The 27,257-nt window shown below is 35.9% G+C and overlaps 1 protein-coding gene across 50 annotated transcripts in view; it reads right to left on the bottom strand.

Moving 5' to 3' along the window:
• Window positions 1–27,257, bottom strand: part of DLG1 (discs large MAGUK scaffold protein 1) — a 306,584-nt gene that overhangs the window by 72,881 nt on the left and 206,446 nt on the right. For all 50 annotated transcript variants that reach the window (XM_078350557.1, XM_008981435.5, XM_078350559.1 and 47 more), the window contains 4 exons: window positions 26,125–26,261; window positions 20,308–20,452; window positions 4,820–4,940; window positions 610–766 (listed from right to left, as the gene is read on the bottom strand). In XM_078350557.1, coding sequence (XP_078206683.1) covers window positions 610–766; window positions 4,820–4,940; window positions 20,308–20,452; window positions 26,125–26,261 — 560 coding nt within the window. The remainder of the gene's footprint in view (window positions 1–609; window positions 767–4,819; window positions 4,941–20,307; window positions 20,453–26,124; window positions 26,262–27,257) is intronic.

Genomic DNA, 27,257 nt, shown 5'->3' with positions numbered 1-27,257 from the left:
AAAAGAGGAGAAAACATGACGCAAATATGAAGCCAAAAAAAAACTGGGCACATTAATATCAGACAATATAGATTCTAGGGCAAAGCCATTATTATAAATGAAGATGATCATTACATAATAACAAGTACAAAACTATGTGTACCTAATAACACAATTTCAAAAGACATACTAAAAAAAGCTCATGCTATGAGGAGAAACTGTTGAACCCACTGCCATATTTGCATAGCTTTAAAAACCATCCGATTTTAACAATGGATCAAGAAGACAGATCAAGAAGATAACAGATTAAAGTACAAAGTAAATAAGTAACTACATAAGTAACAAGCTTGAGTTAATAGACACACAGCAAATTTTCCAGTCAACAAATACAGAACACATACTTTCTTCAAGCACATTTATAAAAACTGACCCTTCAGAAGAGCCGAATATCAAAAAAAATCCTACTATACAAGAATATGTTCTCTGACACTATAATTCTACAATTAAGCTGTAAAATAATAAAAAGATAACTAAGATATCCCCAATACTTCAGGATATTTAAAAAAAATCTTGCTTTAAAAATAGGTCCAGTGAAAATCATAAAACATTATTTTGGCTAACATGTCTTACCGATATAATACGATCTCCTTTTCTGAGCTCTCCACTGAGATCAGCAGGTCCTCCAGCTAAGATAAAGGAAATAAATATTCCTTCTCCATCTTCTCCTCCTACAATGTTGAAACCTAGGCCTGTTGAGCCACGATGAAGAACAACTTTTCTAGGTTCCCTAAAAATTAAAAAAATATTCAGTATCTTATATAAAACCTGACATTTTATCAGTGATAATTATCTATTGATAATTTTTATATTAACAAACTACTAAGAAAGCTAGACAAAATATAAATGTTTTTTCCTAAAACTACAGGATAAAGAGATTCAAAGCCCACGAATTGAAGGAAAAAATTTAACTTTATATAAAAGCAAAAAACCTGTGTTATAGAAAACAGAAATGAAACCAAAATGAAAACAACAATATGGAAATTTAAAAGTAATAACATAAAGAACTTATCAGGAAATACATAGACTCATGAAAAACTGATGTTGTACACACTTCACTGCCTTCAAAGCAATCACTGCTCCTAGTTAGATGTTTCAAAGGCAGCTATCCTTTTGTATTAGAGAAGATAGGCCCTTTCTCTGGTCTCAAAGGGATGAATCATAACCATCCTATATAAGTCACTGCAATCCCATGCCCCTTTGTTAAAGTTAGGGTATAACCCCATTCTAACCTCTGGTAAATGCAGGGAAATTTTACTGTCATTTTCTAAAGTCAGATAGACCCTAATAAGGACAAAACATTACTACGTTCCTTTCCTCAAAAAACAAAACAGAACAAAACAAAATAAACAAAACCCCACATAACTGAATAATAAAATCCCTTTACTGGTTTCAACATACTATAATCAGGAAGGTGAAACCAAGAGTATACCAAAGACACCGTGGACCTAAGATTGCTATACCAACCCTGGAATCACCCATCTTCAGGCTTTTTATATGAAATAATTAAACCTATTTGCAGGGGCACAGGTAGGTTTTACCATATTGGTGATGTTGTATTTCCTATATTAGATGGTGAATTCCGGGTTTAGTGTTCCTGTTATGCTTTAAAATACATATGAATTAAGAATTTTTTATTAGGATATTATACTTGATTAAAAAATACTCAGCTAAAATTCAACAGTATTTCCAGGGGAAAATACATTCTGATTTTCAAATAATATAAGTACATGAAAAAGTGCTCAACATCACTAGTCACTAGGGAAATAGATATAAAAATAGTGAGATACTTCAGGCCTACTAGGATAGCTATAAAAAAACACAAAACAAAAAGTAACAAGTCTTGATGAGGATGTCAATAAACTGCAACTCATAGTGAGAATATAAGCTGCAGGCACCACGGAAAACAGTTTAGTGGTTCCTCAAAAAGCTAACACAGAATTACCATATGACCCACAATTCCACCTTTACATATATATCCTAAGTAACTGAAAGCAGTGATTTGATTAGATACTTGCATGTCAGTATTTGTTACAGCATTATTCACAATAACCAAAAGGTGAAAATAACTCAAGGGCTCACCATTAGATGAACAAACAAAATGTAGCATATACGTATAATGGAACAGTCTTGTCATAAAAAGGAATGAAATTCTGATACATGCTAACTAATGTATCTTGAAAACATTAAGTGAAATAGGGCAGTCACAAAATGATAAATATTATATGGTTCCACTTATATAAACTATCTAGAATAGGCAAATTCATAGACAGAAAGTGATTAAAGATTACCAGGGACTGGGAATATAGTAGGAGGGGGAATTATTGCTTAATGGTCACAGAGTTTGTGTGAAGTAATGAAAAGGTTTTGCAAACAGTGATGGATGCACAAAACTGTGAATCTAATTAACATCATTGAATTGTATACACTTAAAAATAGTTAAAATGCCAAATTTTATGTTATATATTATTTCACTACAATTTTAAAAAACTGATGTAATATACCACAAATTGAATTGTTTAAGCATTTTTTTTTTGAGACTGAGTTTCGCTCTTGTCACCCAGGCTGGAGTGCGATGGTGCGATCTAGGCTTACTGCCACCTCCATCTCCCAGGTTCAAGCAATTCTCCTGCCTAAGCCTCCTGAGTAGCTGGGATTACTGACATGCACTACTACGCCCAGCTAATTTTGTATTTTTAGTAGAGACGGGGTTTCTCCATGTTGATCAGGCTGCCCTCGAACTCCTGACCTCAGGTGATCTGCCCGCCTAGGCCTCCCAAAGTGCTGGGAGTGATCCACTGTGCCCAGCCCTGAATTGTATATTTTATACAGGTAAAATTTTTGGCACATGATTCATATCTCAATAAATCTATTAATAAATAAACCTTAGAACCAACGTGTAGGTATGTTGTGATTTTTTTTCACTTTTTTGATATTGGTAATTTCTGAAAGACTGCTTACGGTTGGCCAGGCACAGTGGCTCACGCCTGTAATCCCAGCACTTTGGGAGGCCAAGGCGGGCAGATCACGAGGTCAAGAGATCGAGACCATCCTTGCCAACATGGTGAAACACCATTTCTACTAAAACATACAAAAACTAGCTAGGTGTGGTGGCGCATGCCTGTAGTCCCAGCTAGCAGGAGAATTGCTTGAACCTGGGAAGTGGAGGTTGCCGATATTGTGCCACTGCACTCCAGCCTGGCTCCTGGTAACAGAGCAAGACTCTGTCTCAAAAAAAAAGAAAAGACTGCTTACGGTCAAATTGTGAAGAACTTCTAATGTCTGGGCAAACATTCTGTACTTCATTATCACAAAGTACTGTGATTATCAAAAGGAAGTGGTAAAACACATACCATTTTAAGAAGACATATCCAGTAATGAACCACCTAAGTTTCACAGAAGAGTTTGAAAACAGGTAGTCCTGTTATACAATAATACATCAAAGTCCAATGCAGTATTCTAGACAAGAAATTCAACTGAAGAAGCACGAGGAACAGCAATCAAGGTGCAAATATAACTTATTTTTTAGTTTGCAAAAATATACAAAGAGATTAAAGATTAGATAAGCCATTCGGTATTATAGTTTCCCTCTTGACTGCCTTAAATAGGCACTATTAGAAAGTAACAAAAATAAATGGCCATGAAAGATCACTCTACAAACACTGCCTGAAGACTAGCAGCCTTGGATATTCCTATCACAAACAAATAAGAACACTATTCTTTCTGCTAATTTTCATCCCAAACACAATTACTGACAACGATTAAGTTTCCAACATTGCTAATTTCTGCTAATTTCATCCCAAACACAATTACTGGCAACCTATTAAGTTTCCAACATTGCTAATTCTTTATGAAAGAAAAGAGACAAACACTCATATCTGTCTTTAAGATCACTGCCTAGAATCAGAAGTCTGGTAAGTAAAAAATAGTAATAATGCTAATAATGTAATCAATAAACATAAAAACACACATTACTTGGCACAGATTTTAATGTTAAATCTACAATATACATGTACAAATTATAAAGCAAACTGTACAGTGTCTTATTACTATATTGAACAATGTGAAAAAGATCTACAATGTTTCTTCACCCATTTTTTTCTACCTCATTAGAATTCTTTGAGACTAAAAAGACAATTTATAAATTTCAGTGCAGTTAGTAATTTTAGATGAAAGTAAATTCTGTGTGTCAGAATATCAAGAATACATAGCAAACCAACCAACCAACCCACCAGCAGCCAGGTATAGGGGCTCATGACTGTAATCTTAGTACTTAGAGAGGCAGATAGAGGAGGAAAGCTTGAGTCTAGGAGTTCAAGGCTGTGGTGACTTATGATCATACCACTGCACTCCAGCCTGGGCAAGAGTAAGACCCTGATGCTAAAACCAAACCAAACCCACCATTTGTTGAATTCTGAACACAAATTAAATAACTGCCATATTTTTATGGTATATATAAGAAATATATAAAATGTTAGTTTAAATATGCATAAGAATTTTCTTAACTTAGTTTTTCTAAGCTAATTCCTAAGGACAATTTACCAAGCCTTAAAGAAAAGCAGTAATAATTTTTAAAAAAGAGCAGTAATTTATTTGTAAAAATAAAACATTTGTATATTTCAGGCTCTTCAGTGAATCCTCCAAAGGGAAAAATAAAGCTTTAAGCTCATTAACTGTCAATAAAACTTTTTAGCCCTAAAAATTGTGGCTATGTTACATGGCTGATTAAAATTCAACTTAATAGTTGATTTTATGCAAGAAGAATGAATGTTAAATTCCTTACCTTGTAATTTCATCATCTCCAAGCACTGCTTTAGAAACTGGTGAGTATCTGGCTGGTGATGCTGGTGTCTGGCCCAGGAAGGAAGATGGGCTAACATGGTTATCAACAGGCTGAGAAGAAGCTTCAAAACAAAGACAGTGAAAAATTACTTTAAAAATGAAACAAGCCCATTAGTATTCCACTTATGAGTGATTAATGTATAATTTATTTCACTCCTTTGTATATCAGAATTTGGTAGAGAATATTTAATCATCAGCTAAAAAACTGGATGTTATGTTGCCCAGGTTAGTCTCAAACTCCTGTCTTAAAGTAATCCTCCCACCTCAGTCTCCCAAAGTGCTGGGATTGCAGGCAAAAGCCACCACACCCAAATGAATTGCTATTTTAAAGAATTACATAAAGTCTAAATGTGATTGTGAATAATAAAAACCAGAGGCTTTCCAATAAGTTTGAAAAGACTATGTCCTTATATTAGCTCAAATCTGTCAACCTAATTTCTATCTATCCCTTTAAATTCACCCATAAAAGAATAAAAACCTCGTAAAAAGCAGAAATGAAAAATAAGCAAAAACCATCCAGGCGTAGCGGCTCATGCCTGTAATCCTAGCACTTTCAGAGGCTGAGGCAGGTGGATCACCGGAGGTCAGGAGTTCCAAGACCAGCCTGGCCAACATAGTGAAATCCTGTCTCCACCAAAAAAAATACAAAAATTAGCCAGGTATGGTGGCGCAGTGTGTAGTCAGTTACTTAGGAGGCTGACATGGGAGAATTGCTTGAACCTGGGAGGTGGAGGCTGCAGTGAGCCAAGACTGCACCACTGCACTCCAACTTAGGTGACAGAGTGAGAGCCCACTCCCCCGTCTCAAAAAAAAAAAAAGAGGCAAAAATCATCCACTGGTTGATTATAACAGTAATAAATACCACATACAGATTTTCATTATAGCAAAAGCTAAGAATAGAAAATTATGATGTAATTCCTGACCATGCTTTCCAAAGACCCAGACAGCTAACAAATGGCAGTAGTCGCTTACATAGACACAAGACAGCTGAATTACTCCAATCATTACCAAAACATACAGGAAGCAATATTTAACTTTCTTGAGGCTCTAACTCTGATAAAGTTACAAAGCACTTCAAAAGTAGCTGTATTATTTAATTACCAAACATCAGTCTCTTTTTTTTTATTAAATTAGAGAGTATCTTCTATGGAGAGAAGCACTATATTACAGACTGGAGTACAAAAAAGCAGGACACATAAGTTGAAATTACTATATTGGCCAGATAGGTAACATAAAGGAATAAAGTGATCTGAATGAAAGACAATAGGAAAAGACTTAAAATATGGTATTTTAGAGGTGTAGTGTATCTATTGATACTACAGGTTTGTAGTACTCAAAGGCAACTGTTTCCTATCCAGTTCATATATAAGATGCTCTTCTGTATTTGAGCCAAAGGACTTTCTACCAATAACTTTTAGTTTTGAAAGTCCAGTCTTTACTGGGTGCTAACTAAGAATATGCGATTTTTAAGTGAACTGGTATGTGGCCCTCAATCAATAGATACCAATGTGAACCTCTACAATTACTAGCCTTTTAAAAATCCAGTTTACTGATTTTTGATTTTATTTTTTTATTGTACTTTAGATTCTGGGGTACATGTACAGACCATGCAAGACTGTTGCATAGGTACGTTCATGGCAAGGCGGTTTGCTGCCACCACCCCCCGATCACCTATACCTAACATTTCTCCCCACATTATCCTTTCCCTGACCTCCCTCCCACTATCCCTCCCGTAGCCCTCCCCAACAGACCCCAGTGTGTGATGCTCCCCTCTTTGTGTCCAAGTGTTCTCATTGTTCAACACCTGCCTATGAATGAGAACAGGTGGTGTTTCATTTTCTGTTCTTCTGTCAGTTTGCTGAGAATGATGGTTTCCAGGTTCATCCATGTCCCTACAAAGGACACAAACTCATTTTTTATGACTGCATAGTATTCCATGGTGTATATGTACCACATTTTCTTTGTCCAGTCTAACACACTGATGGGCATTTGGGTTGGTCCCAGGTCTTTGCTATTGTAAACAGTGCTGTGATGAACATGCATGTGCATGTGTCTTTATAATAGAACAATTTATAGTCCTTTGGGTATATACCCAGTAATTGGATTGACGATTCAAATGGAATTTCTATTTCTAGGTCCTTGAGGAATTGCCACAGTCTTCCACAACGGTTGAACTAATTTACACTCCCACCAACAGTGTAAAAGTGATCCTATTTCTCCACATCCTCTCCAGCATCTGTTGTCTCCAGAAATTTTAATGATCGTCATTCTAACTGGCATGAGACGGTATCTCAATGTGGTTCTAATTTGCATCTCTCTAATGACCAGTGACGATGAGCATTTTTTCATGTTTGTTGGCTTCATGTATGTCTTCTTTTGAAAAGTGTCTGTTCACATCCTTCACCCACTTTTGGATGGGTTTTTTTAATTGTAAATCTGTTTCAGTTCTTTGTAGATTCTGGATATTAGCCGTTTGTCAGATGGGTAGATTGCAAAAATTTTTTCCCTTTCTGTTGGTTGCCGGTTTCCTCTAATGATTGTTTCTTTTGCTGTACAGAAGCTCTGAAGTTTAATTAGATCCCATTTGTCTGTTTTGGCTTTTGTTGCCATTGCTTTTGGTGTTTTAGTCATGAAGTCCTTGCCTATGCCTATGTACTGAAAGGTTTTGCCTATGTTTTCTTCTAGGGTTTTTGTGGTGTTAGGTCTTATGTTTAAATCTTTAATCCATTTGGAGTTAATTTTTGTATAAGGTGTAAGGAAGGGGTCCAGTTTCTGCTTTCTCCACATTGCTAGCCAATTTTCCCAACACCATTTATTAAATGGGGGATCCTTTACCCATTGCTTGTTTTTGCCAAGTTTGTCAAAGATCAGATGGTTGTAGATGTGTGATGTTGCTCTGGAGGCCTCTGTTCTGTTCCATTGGTCTATGTCTCAGTTTTGACACCAGTACCATGCTGTTTTGATTACTGTTACCTTGTATTATAGCCTGAAGTCCAGCAGCACGATGCCGCCAGCTTTGTTCTTTTTGCTTAGGATTGTCTTGTCTATGCAGGCTCTTTTTTTGGTTCCATATGAAGTTTAAAGTGTTTTTTTCCAGTTCTGTGAAGAAGGTCATTGGTAGTTTGATGGGGATAGCGTTAAATCTATAAATTACTTTGGGCAGTATGGTCATTTTCACAATATTGATTCTTCCTAACCATGAACATGGAATGTTTTTCCATCTGTTTGTATCTTCTTTTGTTTCCTTGAGCAGTGGTTTGTAGTTCTCCTTGAAGAGGTCCTTTACCTCCTTTGTTAGTTGTATTCTTAGGTATTTTATTCTTCTTGTAGCAATTATGAATGGGAGTTCACTCTTGATTTGGCTCTCTGTTTGTCTGTTACTGGTGTATAGGAATGCTTGTGATTTCTGCACATTGATTTTGTATTCTGAGACTCTGCTGAAGTTGCTTATCAGCTTAAGGAGATTTTGGGCTGAGACGATGGGGTCTTCTAAATATATAATCAATTCGTCTGCAAATAGAGACAATTTGACTTCCTCCTTTCCTAATCGAATACCCTTTATTTCTTTTTCTTGCCTGATTGCTCTGGCTAAAACTTCTACTATATTGAATAAGAGTGGAGAGAGAGGGCATCCATCTCTAGTTCCAGATTTCAAAGGTAATATTTCCAGTTTTTTTCCATTCAGTATGACATTGGCTGTGGGTCTGTCATAAATGGCTTTTATTATTTTATGATATATTCCATCAATACCTAGTTTATTAAGAGTTTTTAGCATAAAGGGCTGTTGAATTTTGTCAAAGGCCTTCTCTGCATCTATTGAGATAATGACATAGTTTTTGTCTTTGTGTCTATTTATGTGGCGGATTACGTTTATGGACTTGAGTATGTTGAACCACACCTGCATCCCTGGGATGAAGCCTACTTAATCATGATGGATAAGCTTTTTGATGTGCTCTTGCAATCAGTTTGCCAATATTTTATTGAGGATTTTTGCATCTATGTTCATCATGGATACTGGCCTGAAGTTTTCTTTTCTTGCTGAGTCTCTGCTGGGTTTTGGTATCAGGATGATGGTCTCATAAAATGAGTTGAGGAGAATTCCCTCTTTTTGTATTGTTTGGAATAGTTTCAGAAGGATTGGTATCAGCTCCTCTTTTTATGTCTGGTAGAATTCAGCTGTGAACCTGTCTGGACTTGGACTTTTTTTGGTTGGTAGGCTGTTAATTGCTGCCTCAACTTTAGCCCTTATTATTGGTCTATTCAGGGTTTCAACTTCTTCCTGGTTTAGTTTTGGGAGCGTGCAAGTGTCCATGAATTTATCTATTTCTTCCGGGTTTAATGGTTTATAAGCACAGAGTTGTTTGTAGTAGTCTCTGATGGTAGTTTGTATTTCTGTGGGATCGGTGGTGATATCCCTTTTATCGGTTTTTATTGCATCTATTTGAATCTTCTCTTTTCCTTTTTATTAATCTGGCTAGTAGTCTGTCTATTTTGTTGACCTTTCTGAAAAACCAGCTCCTGGATTTGTTGATTTGAAGGTTTTTTTTGTGTCTCTATCTCCTTCATTTCTGCTCTGATCTTAGTTATTTCTTGTCTTCTGTTAGCTTTTGAGTTTTTTTTGATCTTGCTCCTCTAGCTCTTTCAATTTTGATGATAGGGTGTCGATTTTAGATCTTTCCTCATTTCTTGTGTAGGCATTTATATTGCTAGAAATTTCCCTCTAGACACTACCTTAAATGTGTCCCAGAGATTCTGCTTTGTTGTGTTCTTGTTCTCATTGGTTTAGAAGAAACCTTCATTTCATTGTTTATCCAGTCAACATTTAGGAGCCAGTTGTTCAATTTCCATGAAGTTGTGTGGTTTTGAGTTAGTTTCTTAATCCTGAGATCTAATTTGATTGCACTGTAGTCTGAGAGACTGTTTGTTATGATTTCCATTTTTCTGCCTTTGCTGAGGAGTGACTTACTTACAATTATGTGGTCAATTTTAGACTAAGTGCAATTTGGTGCTGAGAAGAATGTATATTCTGTGGCTCTGGGGTGGAAAGTTCTGTAGATGTCTATTAGGTCCACTTATTCCAGTTCTGTGTTCAAGTCCTGGTTATCCTTGTTGATCTTCTGTTTCATTCATCTGTCTAAGGTTGACAGTAGAGTGTTGAAGTCTCCCACTATTATTGTGCAGGAGTCTACGTCTCTTGGTAGGTCATTAAGAACTTGCTTTATGTATCTGTAATGAACCATGGTAAAGACCAGCGACCCAGTAAGGAAACTACATCGACCAATGCAAAATAAATAACCAGTAACAAAATGGCAGGATCAAATTCACACATAACAATAATAACATTAAATGTAAATGGCCTAACTGCCCCAATCAAAAGACACAGACTGGCAAACTGGGTAAAAAGTCAAAATCCATCAGTGTGCTGTATTCAGAAGACGCATCTCACACGCAAAGACACACATAGACTCAAAATAAAGAAATCGAAAAAGATCTACCAAGCAAATGGAGAGCAAAAAAACAGCAGGGGTTGCAATTTTAGTCTCTGATAAAATCAACTTTAAATAAACAAAGATCAGAAGAGACAAAGAAGGACACTTCATAATGGTGAAAGGAGCAATACAACAAGAGCTAACTATCCTAAATATATATGGACCCAATACAGAAGCACCCAGATTTTTGACTCTTAAATTCTTTTGCTGCATTTTTATATTTAGATGAAACAAAAAACAACTAGACAAGAAATTCAGTCAAATGCCCAAACCAGAAAATATATATTTTCCCTGATACATCCAGACTATCCCTTTAGTCAATGCTTCCTTTCTGGGGCAGCTAATCTCACATGTAAAACATAACCTCAGACAACAGGGACTAAAAATTAATGTTCATATAAAAGAAACGACAGCCTCAAAGAAGGATCAGATAAAATAGTACTACTTCTTATACCCCAAATCTTATGCAAAAAGGTCTCCAGAGAAACACTAAACAAGGGTGCCTAATTCATTTTTCTTATATATTAAGATTAATGATTCAACACTTCTAAGACTTTATAGAAGAGCAAGTAGAAGAGCTTGAAGTTAAAGTGGGAAGAGATTGGTGACCAAATCAGAAGTTTGGCAAGGTCCTGCAGCTAAAGAGAATATAACTTAAAAGTGAGAGGATATATAATGCAAAAAAACAGGAGCATTTTAACGTCGGCAGAGAAATTATATTCTCTGTTAAATTCAATAGACTTCTTTTTTTTCCTACTTTATTCCTGGGTACCATATTTTGATTACCTTATTTTGGTCATAAACATTGATTGTGGCTCTTTATCTTCTATAGTTCATGTGTAACTTCTTTAATCTTCTCTATTTCTTTTACTATTCTTGCTAAAAATATTTTCTACCTATTACATAGATTGTTTTACAATTTTGACATCTGTTCACTTGCAGGGTTGCTTCCAAGAGAAACATTCATTCCATCAGTGCTTGACAAACCACACAAACACACACAAAATCAAATGTGATCTAGTCATCGTAGGCAACAAGAGACAGAAAAACTGAACATTCTTATATCTGCCATGGAAAATGCAGAGCTAAAATCCTTCCCAAGAAAACTCCAGGGCCAGACAGATATATAGCTTCACTGGGAACTTCAACAAAACGCCTAGAGATGAAATAACTATCTGAAACATTATAAGACAGAAAAATTTCAGGACACTATCATAAGTTCATGCCTGTGTACAGATGTGCAACACTAAACAAAATATAAGCAGTTCAAAATCAATGATATATAATATATATTATAATGATGTGGGATTTTTTTCCCCATAAACAACTGGTTTAACATTAGAAAATCAATGTAATTTATCACATTAACAAAAGAATACTCGCAAGATTAAAAACGCCCCATAAACCAGAAATAAAGGTAAACGTTCTTAATATAAAAAAGGGTATCTACAAAAAACTTGCTGTTAACACCATATACAATGGTGAAATACTGTTCCCCCAGTTTGTGGACATGACAGTGATATTTATTATCACCATTTCTGTTCAACACTGAACTGGAGTCTTACCAATGCATCAGACAAGAAAAAAGAAAATGAACAGTATAAAAACAGGAAAGAAGGAAGTAAAACTGTCATTGTTCACAGATGACATGGTTATATATGTAGACAGTCTGAAAGATCTATAAAATTTAATATTAATGAATTTAGAAAGACTGTTGACTAAGCAATTAATATACAAAACAGGTCATATTTCTTATATATCAGTTAAAATTAGAAACATTTACAAAGTTGTACATGTATAACAGCATGAAAAACATCAAATACTTTGGACTAAATCTAACAAAAGATTTATAAAACCTCTACTATACAACACTGCAAAGAAAATATAAGAAGGACCTCAATAAAGGAAGAGATACCATATTAACGAACTGATTAAGAAACTCAATTTAAATTCTTCCTACACTGATCTGTAATTTTTTGCTCCTAATATTAAAAAGGAAATTCAAAGACCCGACATAATCTTAACAGTAACAAGATTTACATTAACAGAAATCAACATTTATTATAAGGTCATGATAATTAAGAGACTGCAGGTGGCACAAAGATAAATAGTTTAATGAAACAGAAGAGGCCGGGCGTGGTGGCTCACGTCTATAATCCCAGCACTTTGGGAGGCCTAGGTGGGTGGATCATGAGGTCAAGAGATTGAGACCATCTTGGTCAGCAAGGTGAAACCCTGTCTCTACTAAAAATACAAAAAATAGCTGGGCATGGTGGTGCGTGCCTGTAGTCCCAGGTACTCGGGAGAGGCTGAGGCAGGAGAATTGCTTGAACCCAGAAGGCAGAGGTTGCGGTGAGCTGAGATCATGCCATTGCACTCTAGTCTGGGTAAAAACAGCGAAACTCCATCTCAAAAAAAAAAAAAAAAAAAAAAAAAGAAAGAAAGAAAGAAATAGATTCATACATATGTGGTCACTTAAAATAATGAAAGCACCAATGCAATTCAGTGGCAGAAATGGTCTTTCAATAAATGATTCTGGATCAATTATATATCAGCATATTAAAAAAATCTCTCATTACATGCAAAAATTAAATCAAAATAGATTAGACCTACATGTGAAAGGCAAAATAATAAAGCTTCTAGAGGTCCTTTATGACTAAAGGATAGGAAAAATTTCAGTGGGTCACTAAAAGCACTACCTTAAAGGAAAAGATTGACGAAGAGTTAAAAAATTCTACCCATCAAAAAGCACCATTTCTAGAGGGGAAAAGAGAAAACAAACTCAGTGAAGACATCTGCAGTACATATAGCTGATTAGAGATATTTCTGAAATACATAAAACTTCCTTTAAATCAATAATAAAACCAATAGTAAAATGTAAAAAGATGAACAGACATTGCCCTGAACAAGAGAGTCAAAGCTTTAAGCACAGGCAAAAATGCTGAAACTCATTCATTACAGAAAGAGTTAGCCTAAGAAAATAATCATCATCAATAAAATCATGAGATAACTTTATACGTATCCACACTATTCAGAATTTAAAAGACGAATAATACCAAGAGTTGGTGGGAATGTAGAAAAACTGGGGTACTAATTGTCTCCTATACTTCTGAAACTGTTTAGCAGTATCAGCTGGAGACTAAATATATGCCTACCTTGAAACACAGCAATCTCACTCCAAGAGAAATGGGTGCTTATGTCTGACAAAGACGTGCAAAAATATCCGCAGCAGCTATACTCACAAAAGATCAAAACTGTAAGTGACTTAACAGTAAAATGAAAAAATTGTTGTATACTTACACAATGAAATAATACATAGCAATTTTAAAAAGCTACCTGACTGATCATTAAGCTAGACTCTTAAAATGGGTACCCTTACTCAATATGTTTTACTTCAATTAAAAATTAAATAAAGAGGTCAGGTACAGTGGGTCACGTCTGTAATCCCAACACTTTGTGGGGGCTGAGGTAGAATCACTTGAGGCTAGGAGCTTGATACCAGCTTGGGCAACACAGTGAGACCCTATCTCTACAAAAAATGTTTAAAAATTAGCTGGGTATGATGTCTTAGACACTTGGGAGGCTGATGTGCGAGGATCGCCTGAGCCTAGGAATTCAAGGCTACAATGAACTATGATCATGTCTCTGTATTGCAGCCTGCGCAACAGAGTGAGATCCTGTCTCAAATAAAAGAATATTTTTATAGACTTTCCCCATTTCTTTACTGGGTATGTTTCTTTTTAAAGAGATAGGTCTCAATATGTTACCCAGGCTGGAGTGCAGTGGCTAGACACAAGTGCAGTCATACTGCACTATACCCCTCCGAACTCCTGGGTTTAAAAAAGTGTCCTGCCTCAGCCTCCCAAGTAACTAGGACCACAGACATGCACCGCTGTGCCTGGCTTTTTTCCTTTTTGATGTGAAGAATTCTTAACATGGTAGGAAAATCAGCTCTTTGTGATATTAAGTAGAGAAAAGAAGCAGTGTGTAGAGGTATCTTAACATTGTAGGAAGGTCCCTCCTATTTCCTTAAGATAAGGACTATGTAAACATGTTCATGTGCTGATGGTAATGATCCAGTAGAGAGAGAATTTGATTATGCAAAAGAGAAAAGGGACAGCTGCAAGAACAAGATTCCCTGCAGGCAAGAAATAATGACCTTCAGTATACAAATGGAAGACCTTCAGTATACAAATGGAAGACAGGGTTACTCCCATTGTAACACAAGGGAAAGTGGAGTTGTGGGGTAAAAATATAGTTACATAGGTGTATCTGAAAGTGGAAAAATAAGGAAATCCTTTTCTGGGTGCTTATATGAAATATGAAGTGAGATAATCAATTATGACTGAATAGTGGATGGCAAGTGAAGGTTTGAGGGGAGGGAAAAATTCTTAAGAGTGGGACAGTGAATTCGGGAAATGTAGTAGGACTGTAGGCAAGAGTAAAGCACTATCTGTGATTTATGGTCATACGTTAAAAAGCACAATTTTGTGCTTTTCTTGAGCCACGTTCTACTTTTTACAAATCATGAATGAAATAGCAGAGTTTGGCTGCACCAGTGTTGGGGAATCTTGCTGTGAAGAAGGGGCAAAGGACTTGAAGATGTGCTACCAAGTAAATATGATGATAAATCATAAAAATTAAGCTAATACAAATAGAAAAATTGAGAAAAGGGGCAACAAAATAATAATGTCAAACGACTGAAGGTCAAAATGAGGTTGAATTGCTAGAATAGGGGTGAATGAACTGAGGGTTGTAGTCACAGAATGGGATGATTAAATTGGTATTTTAGAGGTGATGAAAATATTAATAATAGATAATAAAATCTAAAGTATTATCTTGGAAGTAAGTAACTTAGTTGAAGTGGAGGGCAGGATAGTTACAAAAAGATCAAGAAACTAACAAGTCAGGGTGTTGGTGTTGGAATAATCATTAGTGTGGTTTTTGGACATGAGTAAGAATGACAGCATGAGTAATAGTGGCAAAATGACAATGGGCTTTGGTACTAAAGTCTTCAGTGACTAAAGCCAGACTGATGAGGAGAATACCAGATCACCACAAACAGGGACAGACAGTAAGTTGAATAGTCTGACAGTAGGGTGATTGTGAGGGCTTCAGAAGAACTAATAAGTAAAAATCATTTATGTAAAAAAATTTTAAACACAGTGCTTTTTAAAAAACACTAATGAATTGTTTATGAATTGCATATGCAGAATAAACATGAACTAGAAGTGTACAACAAAACCAACATCTATAGTTGCCTAAAAAGGGAAGAAAAGTAAAACATTATAATAAAGAACTTGCAAGGTAAACTTCAGCTTTTTCATAATGCTCTATTAGTTCAGTAACAGGTTGGAAAAAAATATATAATCATAATCATGGCACTAATATTCAATTCATGGAACAACTGTCACAATGTGCACATGGTTATTAGATAGGCAGCATTTAAAATAAGATACATGCATTGATAAATGGCTTATTATTTTAAAAATACACAAATCTTTTAAATAAAGTTTACGTGCAAGAGAAAGTATATGTAAAAATTTCAAATAAGTAGCAAGGTTCTTTTCTTTGACACAAAAGAAGTATAAGACACCATTCCTGTATATCAGAAAGGTTAAATACTATTAAAGAAATAATTCAGTTATACTCGACAAAGTAATAAATCAATGGGCAGATAATGTAGATACATTATTGGGGGGGCAGTATGTAGATTTCAAAATATAATGTTTTTAACTTATAATGATTAGTAATATGATGAATCTTGACAGTTCTAAAATTGCAAACACTGTTATTGTAAAAATCACAAATATTTCTAAAATTCTACAATTTAAAAAAGGAACACTCAAAAGCAGATTATACACAGTACATTTTAGATCTTTATTATTTATGGGTTCTTCAAACATTAACTCAATGCAAAGAAGAAATACAACTTTCATTTTTCCACCAACACAAACACATTAAAAAATTTACTTAAATCTCAGCTTATACATTTAAAAAATTGAATATAAAATAAGAAGCCTAAAAATACATAAGTACTTTAAGAACAATTCAATCAACTGCAACACAATTCAACTGCATAGAAATATAAGCACTAGAGCCTTAAAGTACAAAGATAAATAGTATCTTTCCTCATGTACCTAAGAGCACAGAAAATCCCTTAAGTTTTAGATATACTGTAAATCAGTGTTTCTCAAAGTGCAGGCCACAAAGTAGCAGCACCAGAAACATCAGAATTACAGGCATACCTCAGAGATACTATAGTTCCACACCACTGCATAAAGTAAATTCGCAATAAAGCCTGTCACATAAATTTTTTTGGTTTCCCAGCGCATGTACAAGTTTTGTTCACATTATATTAAGAAATAGCATACATCTAAAAATACAATGTACAAGACTTAATTTAAAAATACTTTACTGCTAAAAAAAATGCTCACAATCATCTGAGCCTTCAGCAAGTTGTAATGTTTTTGCTGGTGGAGGGTCTCGCCTTGATATTGAGGGTGGGAGTTGTTGAAGGGTGGGTGACCCATGTTAATTTCTTAAAATAAGACAAAAATGCAGTCAGCTACACCCATTGTCTCTTCCTTTCATAAAAGATTTCTCCGAAGCACGTGATACTGTTTGATAGCATTTTACCCACAGGAGAACTTCTTTTAAAATTGAAGTGAATTCTCTCTAACCTTGCCACTGCTCTATCAACTAAGTTTATGTAATATTCCAAAATCCTTCGTTGCCATTTCAACAATGTTCATAGCATCTCCCGCAACCAGGAGTGGATTCCATCTCAAGAAACCACTTTCTTTGCTCATCTATAAGAAGCAATTCCTTAGTTGTTAAAGTTTTATCACAAGATTGCAGCAATTCAGTCAAATCTTCAGGCTCCACTCCTAATTAAGTTTTCTTATTATTTCTACCAATTTGCAGTAACTTCCTTACTGAAGTTTTGACCTGTTCCAAGTCATCTAAGAGGGATGGAATCAACATCTTTCAAATTCCTGTTAATGTCGATATTGTGACCTCCTCCCATGAATCATGAATGTCCTTAATGGCATCTAGACTAGTGAATCCTTTGCAGAAGGTTTTCAATTTACTTTGCCCAGATCCATCAGAGGAATCACTACCTATGGCAGCTATAGCCTTATAAAATGTATTTTTTATTTGTTTTGAGACAGGGTCTTGCTCTGTCGCCAGGCGGGAGTGCAATGGTGCGATCTTGGCTCACTGCAACCTCAGCCTTCTGGGTTCAAGTGATCTTCCTGCCTCAGCCTCCTGAGTAGCTGGGATTACAGGCACATACCACCACACCTGGTTAATTTTTTAATATTTTTAGTAGAGACAGGGTTTCACCATGTTGGCCAGGCTGGTCTCAAATGCCTGAACTTGTGATCCGCCTGCCTCGGTCTCCCAAAGTGGTAGGATTATAAGCATGAGCCACTGCACCCAGCCTGAAATGTATTTGTTAAACAGTAAGACTTGCAAATTAAAACTATTCCTTGATCCATGGGTTACAAAATGATTGACAAGTTAGCAAGCATGAAAACAACATCAGTCTTCATGCACATTGCCATCATAGCTCTTGGCCAGCTAGGTGCATTGTCTAACAGCAGTAGTATTGAAAGGAATGCCTTTTTCTGAGCGGTAGGTCTCAACAGTGGGCTTAAAATATTCAGTAAACCATGCTGTAAACAGATATGCTGTCATTCAAGCTTTGTTGTTACAGTTACAGAGCACAGGTTTCATTACAGTTACCAAGCACAGGCAGAATAGACTTAGCATAATTTCTTGGATTTCTGGAATGGTAAATTAAGTGTTGGCTTCAACTGAAAATCACCAGCTGCATTCGCAACTAATAAGAAACTCAGCCTGTACTTTGAAGCTTTGAAGTCAGACACTGACTTAGGCTCTGTAGCTGTGAAAGTCCTAGAAGGGATCTTTTGCTGGTAGAAGGCTGTTTCATCATTGAAAAACTGATGTTGGTGTAGCCACTTCAATTAATGATCTTAGCTAGATCTTCTGGATAACTTGCTGCAGCTTCTACATCAGCACTTGCTGCTTTACCTTGCACTTTCTTTTTTTTTTTCTTTTTTTCTTTTTTTTTTTTTTTGAGGTAGAGTCTTGCTCTGTTGCCAGGTTGAGGTAGAGTGGCATGATCTCAGCTCACTGCAACCTCTACCTTCTGGGTTCAAGTGATTCTCCTGCTGAGTGGTGGGACTACAGCTATGTATCATCATGCCCAGCTAATTTTTGTATTTTTAGTAGAGACAGGGTTTCACCATGTTGGCCAGGATGGTCTCGATCTCTTGACCTTGTGAGCTGCCCACCTTGGACTCTCAAAGTACTGGGATTACAAGTCTGAGCCACCACACCCAGCCTACCTTGCACTTTCATGTTATAGAGATGACTGCTTTCCTTGAACCTCATGAACCAACCACTGCTAGCCTCACATTTCTCTTCTACAGCTTCCTCACCTCTCTTAGCCTTCTCAGAATTGAAGCACAGTTAGGGTCCTGTACTGGATTAGGCTTTGGCTTGAAAGAATGTTATGGCTGGTTTAATCTATCTAGACTAGTTCAAAATTTGTCCACATCAGCAATCAGATTGTTTTGCTTTCTTATTATTAGTGTGTTCACTGTAACAGTACTTTTAATTTCCTTCAAGAACTTTTCCTGGGCATTCACAACTTGGTTACCTGTAGCAAGAGGTCTAGCTTTCTCCCTTTATTGCCACTGGACATGTCTTCCTCAGTAAGTTAATCATTCTGACTTTAAATGAGAAATACGAGACTTATCCTTTCACTTGAACACTTAGAGGTCATTGTAGAGTTATTAACTGGCCTAATTTCAATATTGCTGTATCTTGGGGAATAGTGTGGCTCGAGGAGAGGGAGAGAAATGGGAATAACTGGTCATCAAAGGAGCAGTCAGAACACAAATATTTATCTATTAAGCCTGTTGTCTTATATAAATGTGGTTGTGGTACTCCAAAACAATTAAAATAGTTACATAAAAAACCAGTGATCAAAGATTACTATAATAGATTAACAATAATGAGTAAGTTTGAAATATTGAGAGATTTACCAAAATGTGACAGAGACATTAAGTGACATGAAGGGAGGACATGCTACTGAAGAAAAAAAGGTGCTGATAAATTTGCTCAATGCAGGATTGTCATAAACCTTCAATTTGTAAAAAACAGTCTCTGTGAAGCACAATAAAGCAAAGCACAATAAAATAAAGTATGCCTGTATTTTGCTTGTTAAAAGAATAAGCTGCTTGTTAAAGTAAATTTCTGTGCTCAACTGGAAAACTATTATAACAATATAAGAATTTCAATATTTGTAAATGTTCTTTTGTGACTGTTATTTACATAAAAGTTTGAAAATCAACCCTTTAAATGTAAGAGTAATTGCTACTATAAAATAATAAAGGTGAAAGGGATCCCCCCTTCTAATTATAAAAATTTTGACTTAAAATAGATTTTTTAAATTGAGTAGATTAAAATGCTTAATAGTTTCTTTAAAAATATTTGCATGATGTGGTTGGGCTCGATGGCTCATGCCTGTAATCCCAACAGTTTGGGAGGCTGAGACAGGTGGATGATGAGGTAAGGAGTTTGAGACTGACCTGACCAACATGGTAAAACCCTGTCTCTACTAAAAATACAAAAATTAGCCAGTGGTGGTGTGCACCTGTAATCCCAGGTACTCAGGAGGTGGAGGCAGGAGAATCGCTTGAACCTGGGAAGCAGAGGTGGCAGTGAGCCGAGATTGTGCCACTGCACTTCAGCCTGGGCAACAGAGTCAGACTCCGTCTCAAAAAAAAAAAAAAAAAAAATTTGTATAATGTCTAAACTTTATTATACTGAGACCATTTCACTAATGGGCATCACAACTGAAGAAATAAGATAAACTTAAGCAAACATAAGCTAACAGACTTACAGTTGGTGATATCAGGTGGTGCATAGCCATCATTCATATACATACTTGTGGGTTTTGCAACTTTCAAATAAACAAAATCAGACGTGTTCTTTAAGGCAGTTACTGCTTCTTCGTGAGTAACTTCTTCTAAACATACATTATTTACCTAAAAAAAAATCCCAAAAGACATTTATGACATTTTCACTTGTTTTCTGAGTTTTGCAAACAATTTCACAAAAAGAGAGGGAACATGAGAGCATGATTTAAGGAAAATAAAGGTATGCGGAAAGAAAATACCCATGTTTGATGTCTACGATATCAGTAAGTTGGTTATCATGGCATGTGAAGTTGTTGTACGTTAACAGAATGGCCCATTTTGGTTCCAGCTTCCATCCCTCCTATTCTCCCAGTCTTGATTTTTCTCTCTTTTTAGACATTTAGGAATGTGTGTAGATATGTTTTAGACCTTTTTTTTTTTCCCTAAACAAATGAAAACATACTAAATGTTTGTCTTTATATTAGGATTTTTAATGTAAGGTACCTTAGAGACTGTTCCATGTTGGGACACAAATTAATAGAATTACTACATTATAACAAACAGTTGCACAGTACTGCATTGTGTGGCTATATTATAATTTATTAAATATTATCATATATCTGTTAATATTCCCATATTTAAACTGAAAAACTATTAGAACACAGTTGAGCATAGACATTTGAATTGTTCTCGTAAATGGTTTTTATACTCACTGTAAGTATGAGAGTGCCCGTCTACTTACACCTTTGCCATTAAACATTATCAATTAATTTTAAAAATCTGTAAAATGATGCATGTTTTAATTTATACATGAATTAATTTTAAATTTCTACTTTCTTAATACTCAAGTTGAAATTTTTTTCAATTATTTGTTGGCCATTCATCTATCTTCTGTATAAAATATACCTGACTTTTAGGTAGTGATATATCCTGCAACCAGTACTAATTTATTAGTTCTATTAGCAGGTTCCTTAGAATATTCTATATACGATATGATGACATCTGCATATATAGTTTTATTTCTTCATTTCTAATCTGAATTTTTTTTCTTTTTCTTTTCTTATTGCCGTGGATAGAATCTCAAGTATAACACTGATTAGAAGTGGTAGTTTGTGTCCTTCTAGCAATCTGTCCATTTCATCTAAGGTACCTAAGGTATTAGCATATCGTTACTCATAAATAGTCTCTTGTTTTCCTTCGTTCATTCTTGCTTTCAGAGATCTGAGCCGTCTCTCTTTTTTCTTGGCTGGTCTAAAGGTTTGTCATTTTGTTGATCTTTTTCAAAGGACCAACTTCCAGTTTTGTCTATCTTCTCTATGACTTTTCTATTACCTATTTCATTAATTTCTGCTCTGATCTTTATTATTTCTACCCTTCTGTTTGCTTTAGGTTTAGATTGCTCTTCTCTTTGATACATGTTCTTTTGCAAATAAATAAAACATTAATGTTTCTGTTTTAAATTGACATGTACTAAAACATTAATATATTTTTCATTTTCCTATTTGTACCTTTATAATTGACAATGGCAGCTGTTAATTTTTTTTCACACAAAAATGTGAAGGTCACAAAAGAATAATTTCCCCCCACAAATTATTAACATTGCTTTGCAGAGTCCCAGCAGCATGGTCATTTTTATGGCTCCACATTACCATGCAAAGCATTTATTACCACATTACCGTGCAATATATATATTATGTATTTGAAATACATATTAAATGGCTGTTGTATTCTGTTTCTTTAGTTGCCTACAATAAGCCATGAATCCTGGTATTCATACCCTTGTAAAAATCTCTTCCTAAACTGAATTTTGCTTGGCTACATAACTAGCTTTAGCCAATGAGGTATAGTAATTGTGAAGGAAAGAGAGGATTGATAAAAGCAATGAATTGTTGCTTGTCTTCTTGGAAAGTTCACTTTTGGAACCTAGCTACCATCCTGCATGAAATTCAACCTAGCCATGCAAAGCGGCCACTGGAGAATTAAGCACCTGGCTAACAGTCCCAGCTGAATTCCCAGCTGAGTGCCAACTTGCCCACCATATGTGTGAGCCAACCTAGCAGTGAATTTTGCAGCCTAGAAAAGCAAAGACAAGCTATTTCTGCCAAGCCCTATCCTATCTGCAGAATTATAAACAAATACATGAGTAATTTTTTTTAACCATTAATCTTGGTGCTTTCTCACATATCACTAAATAACTGATAGAAGAGCTGACACAATATGCAGAGGGATTCAATGTGGAATGTGAAAGAAACATAATGATCCCAACGTTTTAGACTAGATGAAAGTTATCTGATCATTTACTAGAGTCTTGACCTACATGTTAAAAAACAGTGACCTTTGTAATGAATAATAAAGAGGAGAAAATGTACAAGCAGTGAGTCCTGGATTACTTCAATGTTTAGAGGTTAGGGATATGAGGAGACACCAGGCACCAGAAAAGAAGACTGAAGAGTGGCTACGAAGAGAAGAGAAATACCAAAATAAAGGGTAACTGTTAGGCGAATGAAAAAGTGTTAGAAAGAGGAGGAAGACGTGTCAAATTCCAGCCAAATAAGTCAATTAAGACAAGGACTGAGATTTGAATGATTTCAGTGTAATTATGAGAACAAAAGCCTCAATTAAAGTTAATTTAAGAGAGAATGAGTTTTGCCACAATGGTATCAGGACAAGTTGCTGTCTCCTACCACCAAAACCAGTTCTAGAGAAACCATAAAGCAAAACATGGTAGCCAAGAAATTAAAAAGTGAAAGTAAGAAAAAACAAGTGGAGAGAGAAGGCTGTCTTGACTGTGTGTGTGTGAGTGGTGGTGAGATGGTGCTGGTTATAATTTGAGGCAAGAGTGGTGATTATAGCTGTGAAAGAATAAGTTAGAGAAATGTGTTCAAGTTCTGCTCTTTCCTTTTCCTCATCATTAACTAAAAAAAAATCTCCTTGCAATAATAAACAGTACTGAACAAGATGCAGAACAAAGGAATCTTTTCTATATTGTTATTGTAAATTTTTACAAGCAGCCTGGAAAACAACAGGACAGTTTTTTGGTGGCTCAAGCCTGTAATCCCAGCACTTTGGGAGGCTGAGGCGGGTGAATCACGAGGTCAAGAGATCGAGACCATCCTGGTCAACATGGTGAAACCCCGTCTCTACTCAAAATACAAAAATTAGCTGGGCACGGTAGCGCGTGCCTGTAATCCCAGCTACTCAGGAGGCTGAGGCAGGAGAATTGCCTGAACCCAGGAGGCGGAGGCTGCGGTGAGCTGAGATCACACCATTGCACTCCAACCTGGGTAACAAGAGCAAAACTCCGTCTCAAAAACAAAAAAATAAATAAAAAGAATGCTACTAGTAGGATAATCAATGATCCAGTAAAGTCCATGCTTAGGTAGACAGTCAAGTGAAATTCTTGTACATGCTCACCAGAACACACAGCAGGTCTTCCTAGGAAAATTATTCATAATACCAAAAAACAAAAAAATAAATGTGACTTAAAACAGATTTTTTAAAACCAACTTACTACTATGTCAGACCCAGCTGATGTGTCTTTTCAGATTTGGCTAGGCCTTGGCTGCTTTGTTCAGTGGGAAGTCCTGACTCCTACTACATTCATCTTGTCTCCCGCCCTTCCCAGTTTTCTCAGCCACTTCTGGCTAGGACTGGGCATGGCCCTTCCCAGTTTTCCATGACGTGCTCCACACAGTGAGAGCCTTAACAAGTCACAAACCTACGTCTGACCTGTCTATACCACTGTAACTCTAGGTCTCCCCACCATTTTTGGGCTTGGGTGAAGTGCTGTGCTGTGGAGCACAGAAGGTGGCTTCCCTAGAAACTGCACAGGGGAGTTGGGTAACACAATCCAAAAATTTGAGACAATTAACCCCTAGGGGTTAGACAAGAGAAAGGAGAATAAAAGGGGCCAGCAGATAAACCCATCTTTTTTTCCTCTGGATGGCTGGTTGTAAGGTTTATGATGGCTGGATGGTGTTCTACAATGTCTGCCTGGAAGACTGTTCTACATGACAAGCCACAGGCTACCTTATAAAAATTATAAAATTATAGCCAGAAACATTCTACCTTCTGTTGGCTCTAATTCATTCTCTGCTTCACTTTTCATTTTTACTAACTCTAGTTTTCTGGAGATCACATCTCCCAATAACACCTTAGCACACAAGCTTTTCTTCAGATTCCGTTTTCCTAAGGAACATGGACTGAGACAGTTATTGATTAATATGGTCTGTCTCCGTGTCCCCACGCAAATGTCATCTTGAATTGTAATACCCACATGTTAGGGATGGGACCTTGCAGGAGGTGATTAGATCATAGAGGTGGCTCACCCATGATATTCTTGTGATAGTGAGTGACTCTCACAAGATTTGATGGTTTGATAAGCATCTGCCATTTCCCTTGCTGGCACTTCTCTTTCCTGCTGGAATGTGAAGAAGGGTGTGTTTGCTCCCCCTTCTCCACTGCCCACCCCTTCCCCTCCATGATTCTAAGTTTCATGAGGCCTTACTAGCCATGAAGAACTGTGAGTCAATTAAACTCTTTCCTTTATAAGTTACCCAGTCTCGAGTAATTCTTCACAGCAGTGTGAAAACAAACTAATATACTGATGAAGACTGGACAAATAAATTGCAGTACAGTCATGCAGTGGAATATTACGTAGAGATAAAATGAATGAACTTTAGGGTTTACTGAGACCTATGTATCATTAAGCAATGATATGGGTCTCAGTAAAACAATACTGAATGAAAAAAATACTGAAAGTCTTGATATAGTGCAATAGCATTTTGAAAAAGCTTCAAAACAAATAATACTAAACAAAATATTTAGGCATATGTTTGTAATTAAACTTTTGTTTTGTTTTTTTCTTTTGAGATGGGCTCTCACTCTGTCACCCAGGCTGGATTTCAGTGGCACAATCACAGCTCACTGTAACCTTGACCTCCTGGGCTCAAGTGATCTTCCCACCTTAACATTCCAAGAAGCTGGGACTACAGGTGTATACAACCACGCCTGACTAATTTCTGTATTTTTTTGTAGAGACAGGGTTTTGCAGTGCTGCGCAAGCTGGTCTTAAACTCCTGGGCTCAAGCAATCTGCCTACATGGTGTGAGCCACCATACATGGCCTGATTTAATAATTTTTAAGAAGCAAAGGATACTTTGGGAGGCCGAGGTGGTCACCTGAGGTTGGGAGTTCGAGACCAACTTGACCAACATGGAGAAACCCCAACTCTACAAAAAATACAAAATTAGCCAGGCGTGGTGGTACATGCCTGTAATCCCAGCTACTTGGGAGAATTGCTTGAAACCGGGAGGCAGAGACTGCAGTGAGCCAAGATGGTGCCATTGCACTCCAACCTAGGCAACAAGAGTAAAACTCTGTCTCAAAAAAAAAAGGCAAAGGAATAAATGCAAAGTGGTTGATGTTCTAATTCCTGCACTAGGTAATTCCTTATATTATTAATTGAAGTAAAACAAAAAAGTATCATGCATAAACAAATGATGATGTTGTTTTATAAACCTAAGGATAATAATGAAACACTTCCGTGCATATTAAGCCCTCAACCCTTCAAGAACAACAAAGGAATAAAAGGAAAAGGGAGGAGGAACGGGCAGAGAAAACAGAAATGACAAATAAAGATATTACCAAGAATCACTTTTAGGATTTGATACAGCAAGGCTAGTATTTACTAATTTAAACATCATTTAGACCTTTTTGGTATGCAGAAATTCCAGTATCTATTAGAAAAACACAGACAACAAAATGATTTAAGTATAAGATAACAGGTTTCTTATACTTACTGCTAGAAGTTTATCTCCAATCTGAAGTTTGCCATCCTTATGCGCTGCACCTCCTTCAATTATTTTGGTTACATAGATGCTATTATCCCCAGGAATATGCTGATTTCCAACACCTCCAGCAATGCTGAACCCAAGACCTGTTTGGAAAACACTAGTTTTAGATTCTTATCCATAAATATGAACTTAAGCTCAGAAAGAAATGGTTGAAAACTAGAAGGTAATAGTTTCATCACACTATTATTTTTTAAAATAGAAAAGGATCTATTCAGTTATCTGCTAGTATATGTTCTAGAATCAAGGGACAATAATAAATATGGCTGCTCCTATAGTTACAAATAGATTCCTTTTATCCCTTGGGCTCCTTCTTAATATCTTTTTGCTAATGCACTTGTTATTCCAAAGTGACATTGAAAAATTATGTTTTACTTTTGTTTCCACTGTAATTATGTTTCTTATCTTTACTTTTAATATTTTCACAAGAATAAAATAATTCAAAAAAATAGTAAGTGGTGGTGGGCAGAACCAACACGCTTTAAAAATGTGAATACTTTCGTTCTTTTTCAATATTCTATGAATTAACAATTTTAAGTAAGGAATTTCTGTAATTCTTAAATCCCATAGCTTCAATATCAGATAATTTCTCAGCTCTCCATTCCTTTTTCATTTCATGAAATCTTCCCTCTTCCATGAAGCCACATATTGAAACTAATATTTCCAATTATCCTCACTCCATCAATGTTTTCAAAATTCAGAAATCCCATCTTAATAGTCCTTTACTGCAGATGTAACTGCTCATAATACATATTATAAACACTTCTTAACTTATCCCCTGTATGTGCATTTAAAGTACTTTGTAGATTATCACGAGTTAATATCAATTCTATACTTAACTTCAAAGTGTTCAAGAACACAAATGTTTCACTCTTTTAATGTGAGAAGTCTTTAATATAATAATATTTAATACAAACCAGAACAAATCTACTTATAAAACAAGTACAGATTTTGTTCCATCCTTTTAAAAACTTAAAAATATGCTAAGCAAATACTGAATATAAAAATCGTATAAAACATAAATTTACATATATCCTCATAGCAGTAAAATGTATAAAAGTATGTATCGATAAACATAAGAA

This window comes from Callithrix jacchus, chromosome 15 (assembly GCF_049354715.1).
Source record: "Callithrix jacchus isolate 240 chromosome 15, calJac240_pri, whole genome shotgun sequence".
Classification (NCBI taxonomy): Eukaryota; Metazoa; Chordata; class Mammalia; order Primates; family Cebidae; genus Callithrix; species Callithrix jacchus.
Note: the sequence above shows the minus strand (reverse complement) of the source record. Positions and strands in the feature narration are given on the sequence as shown.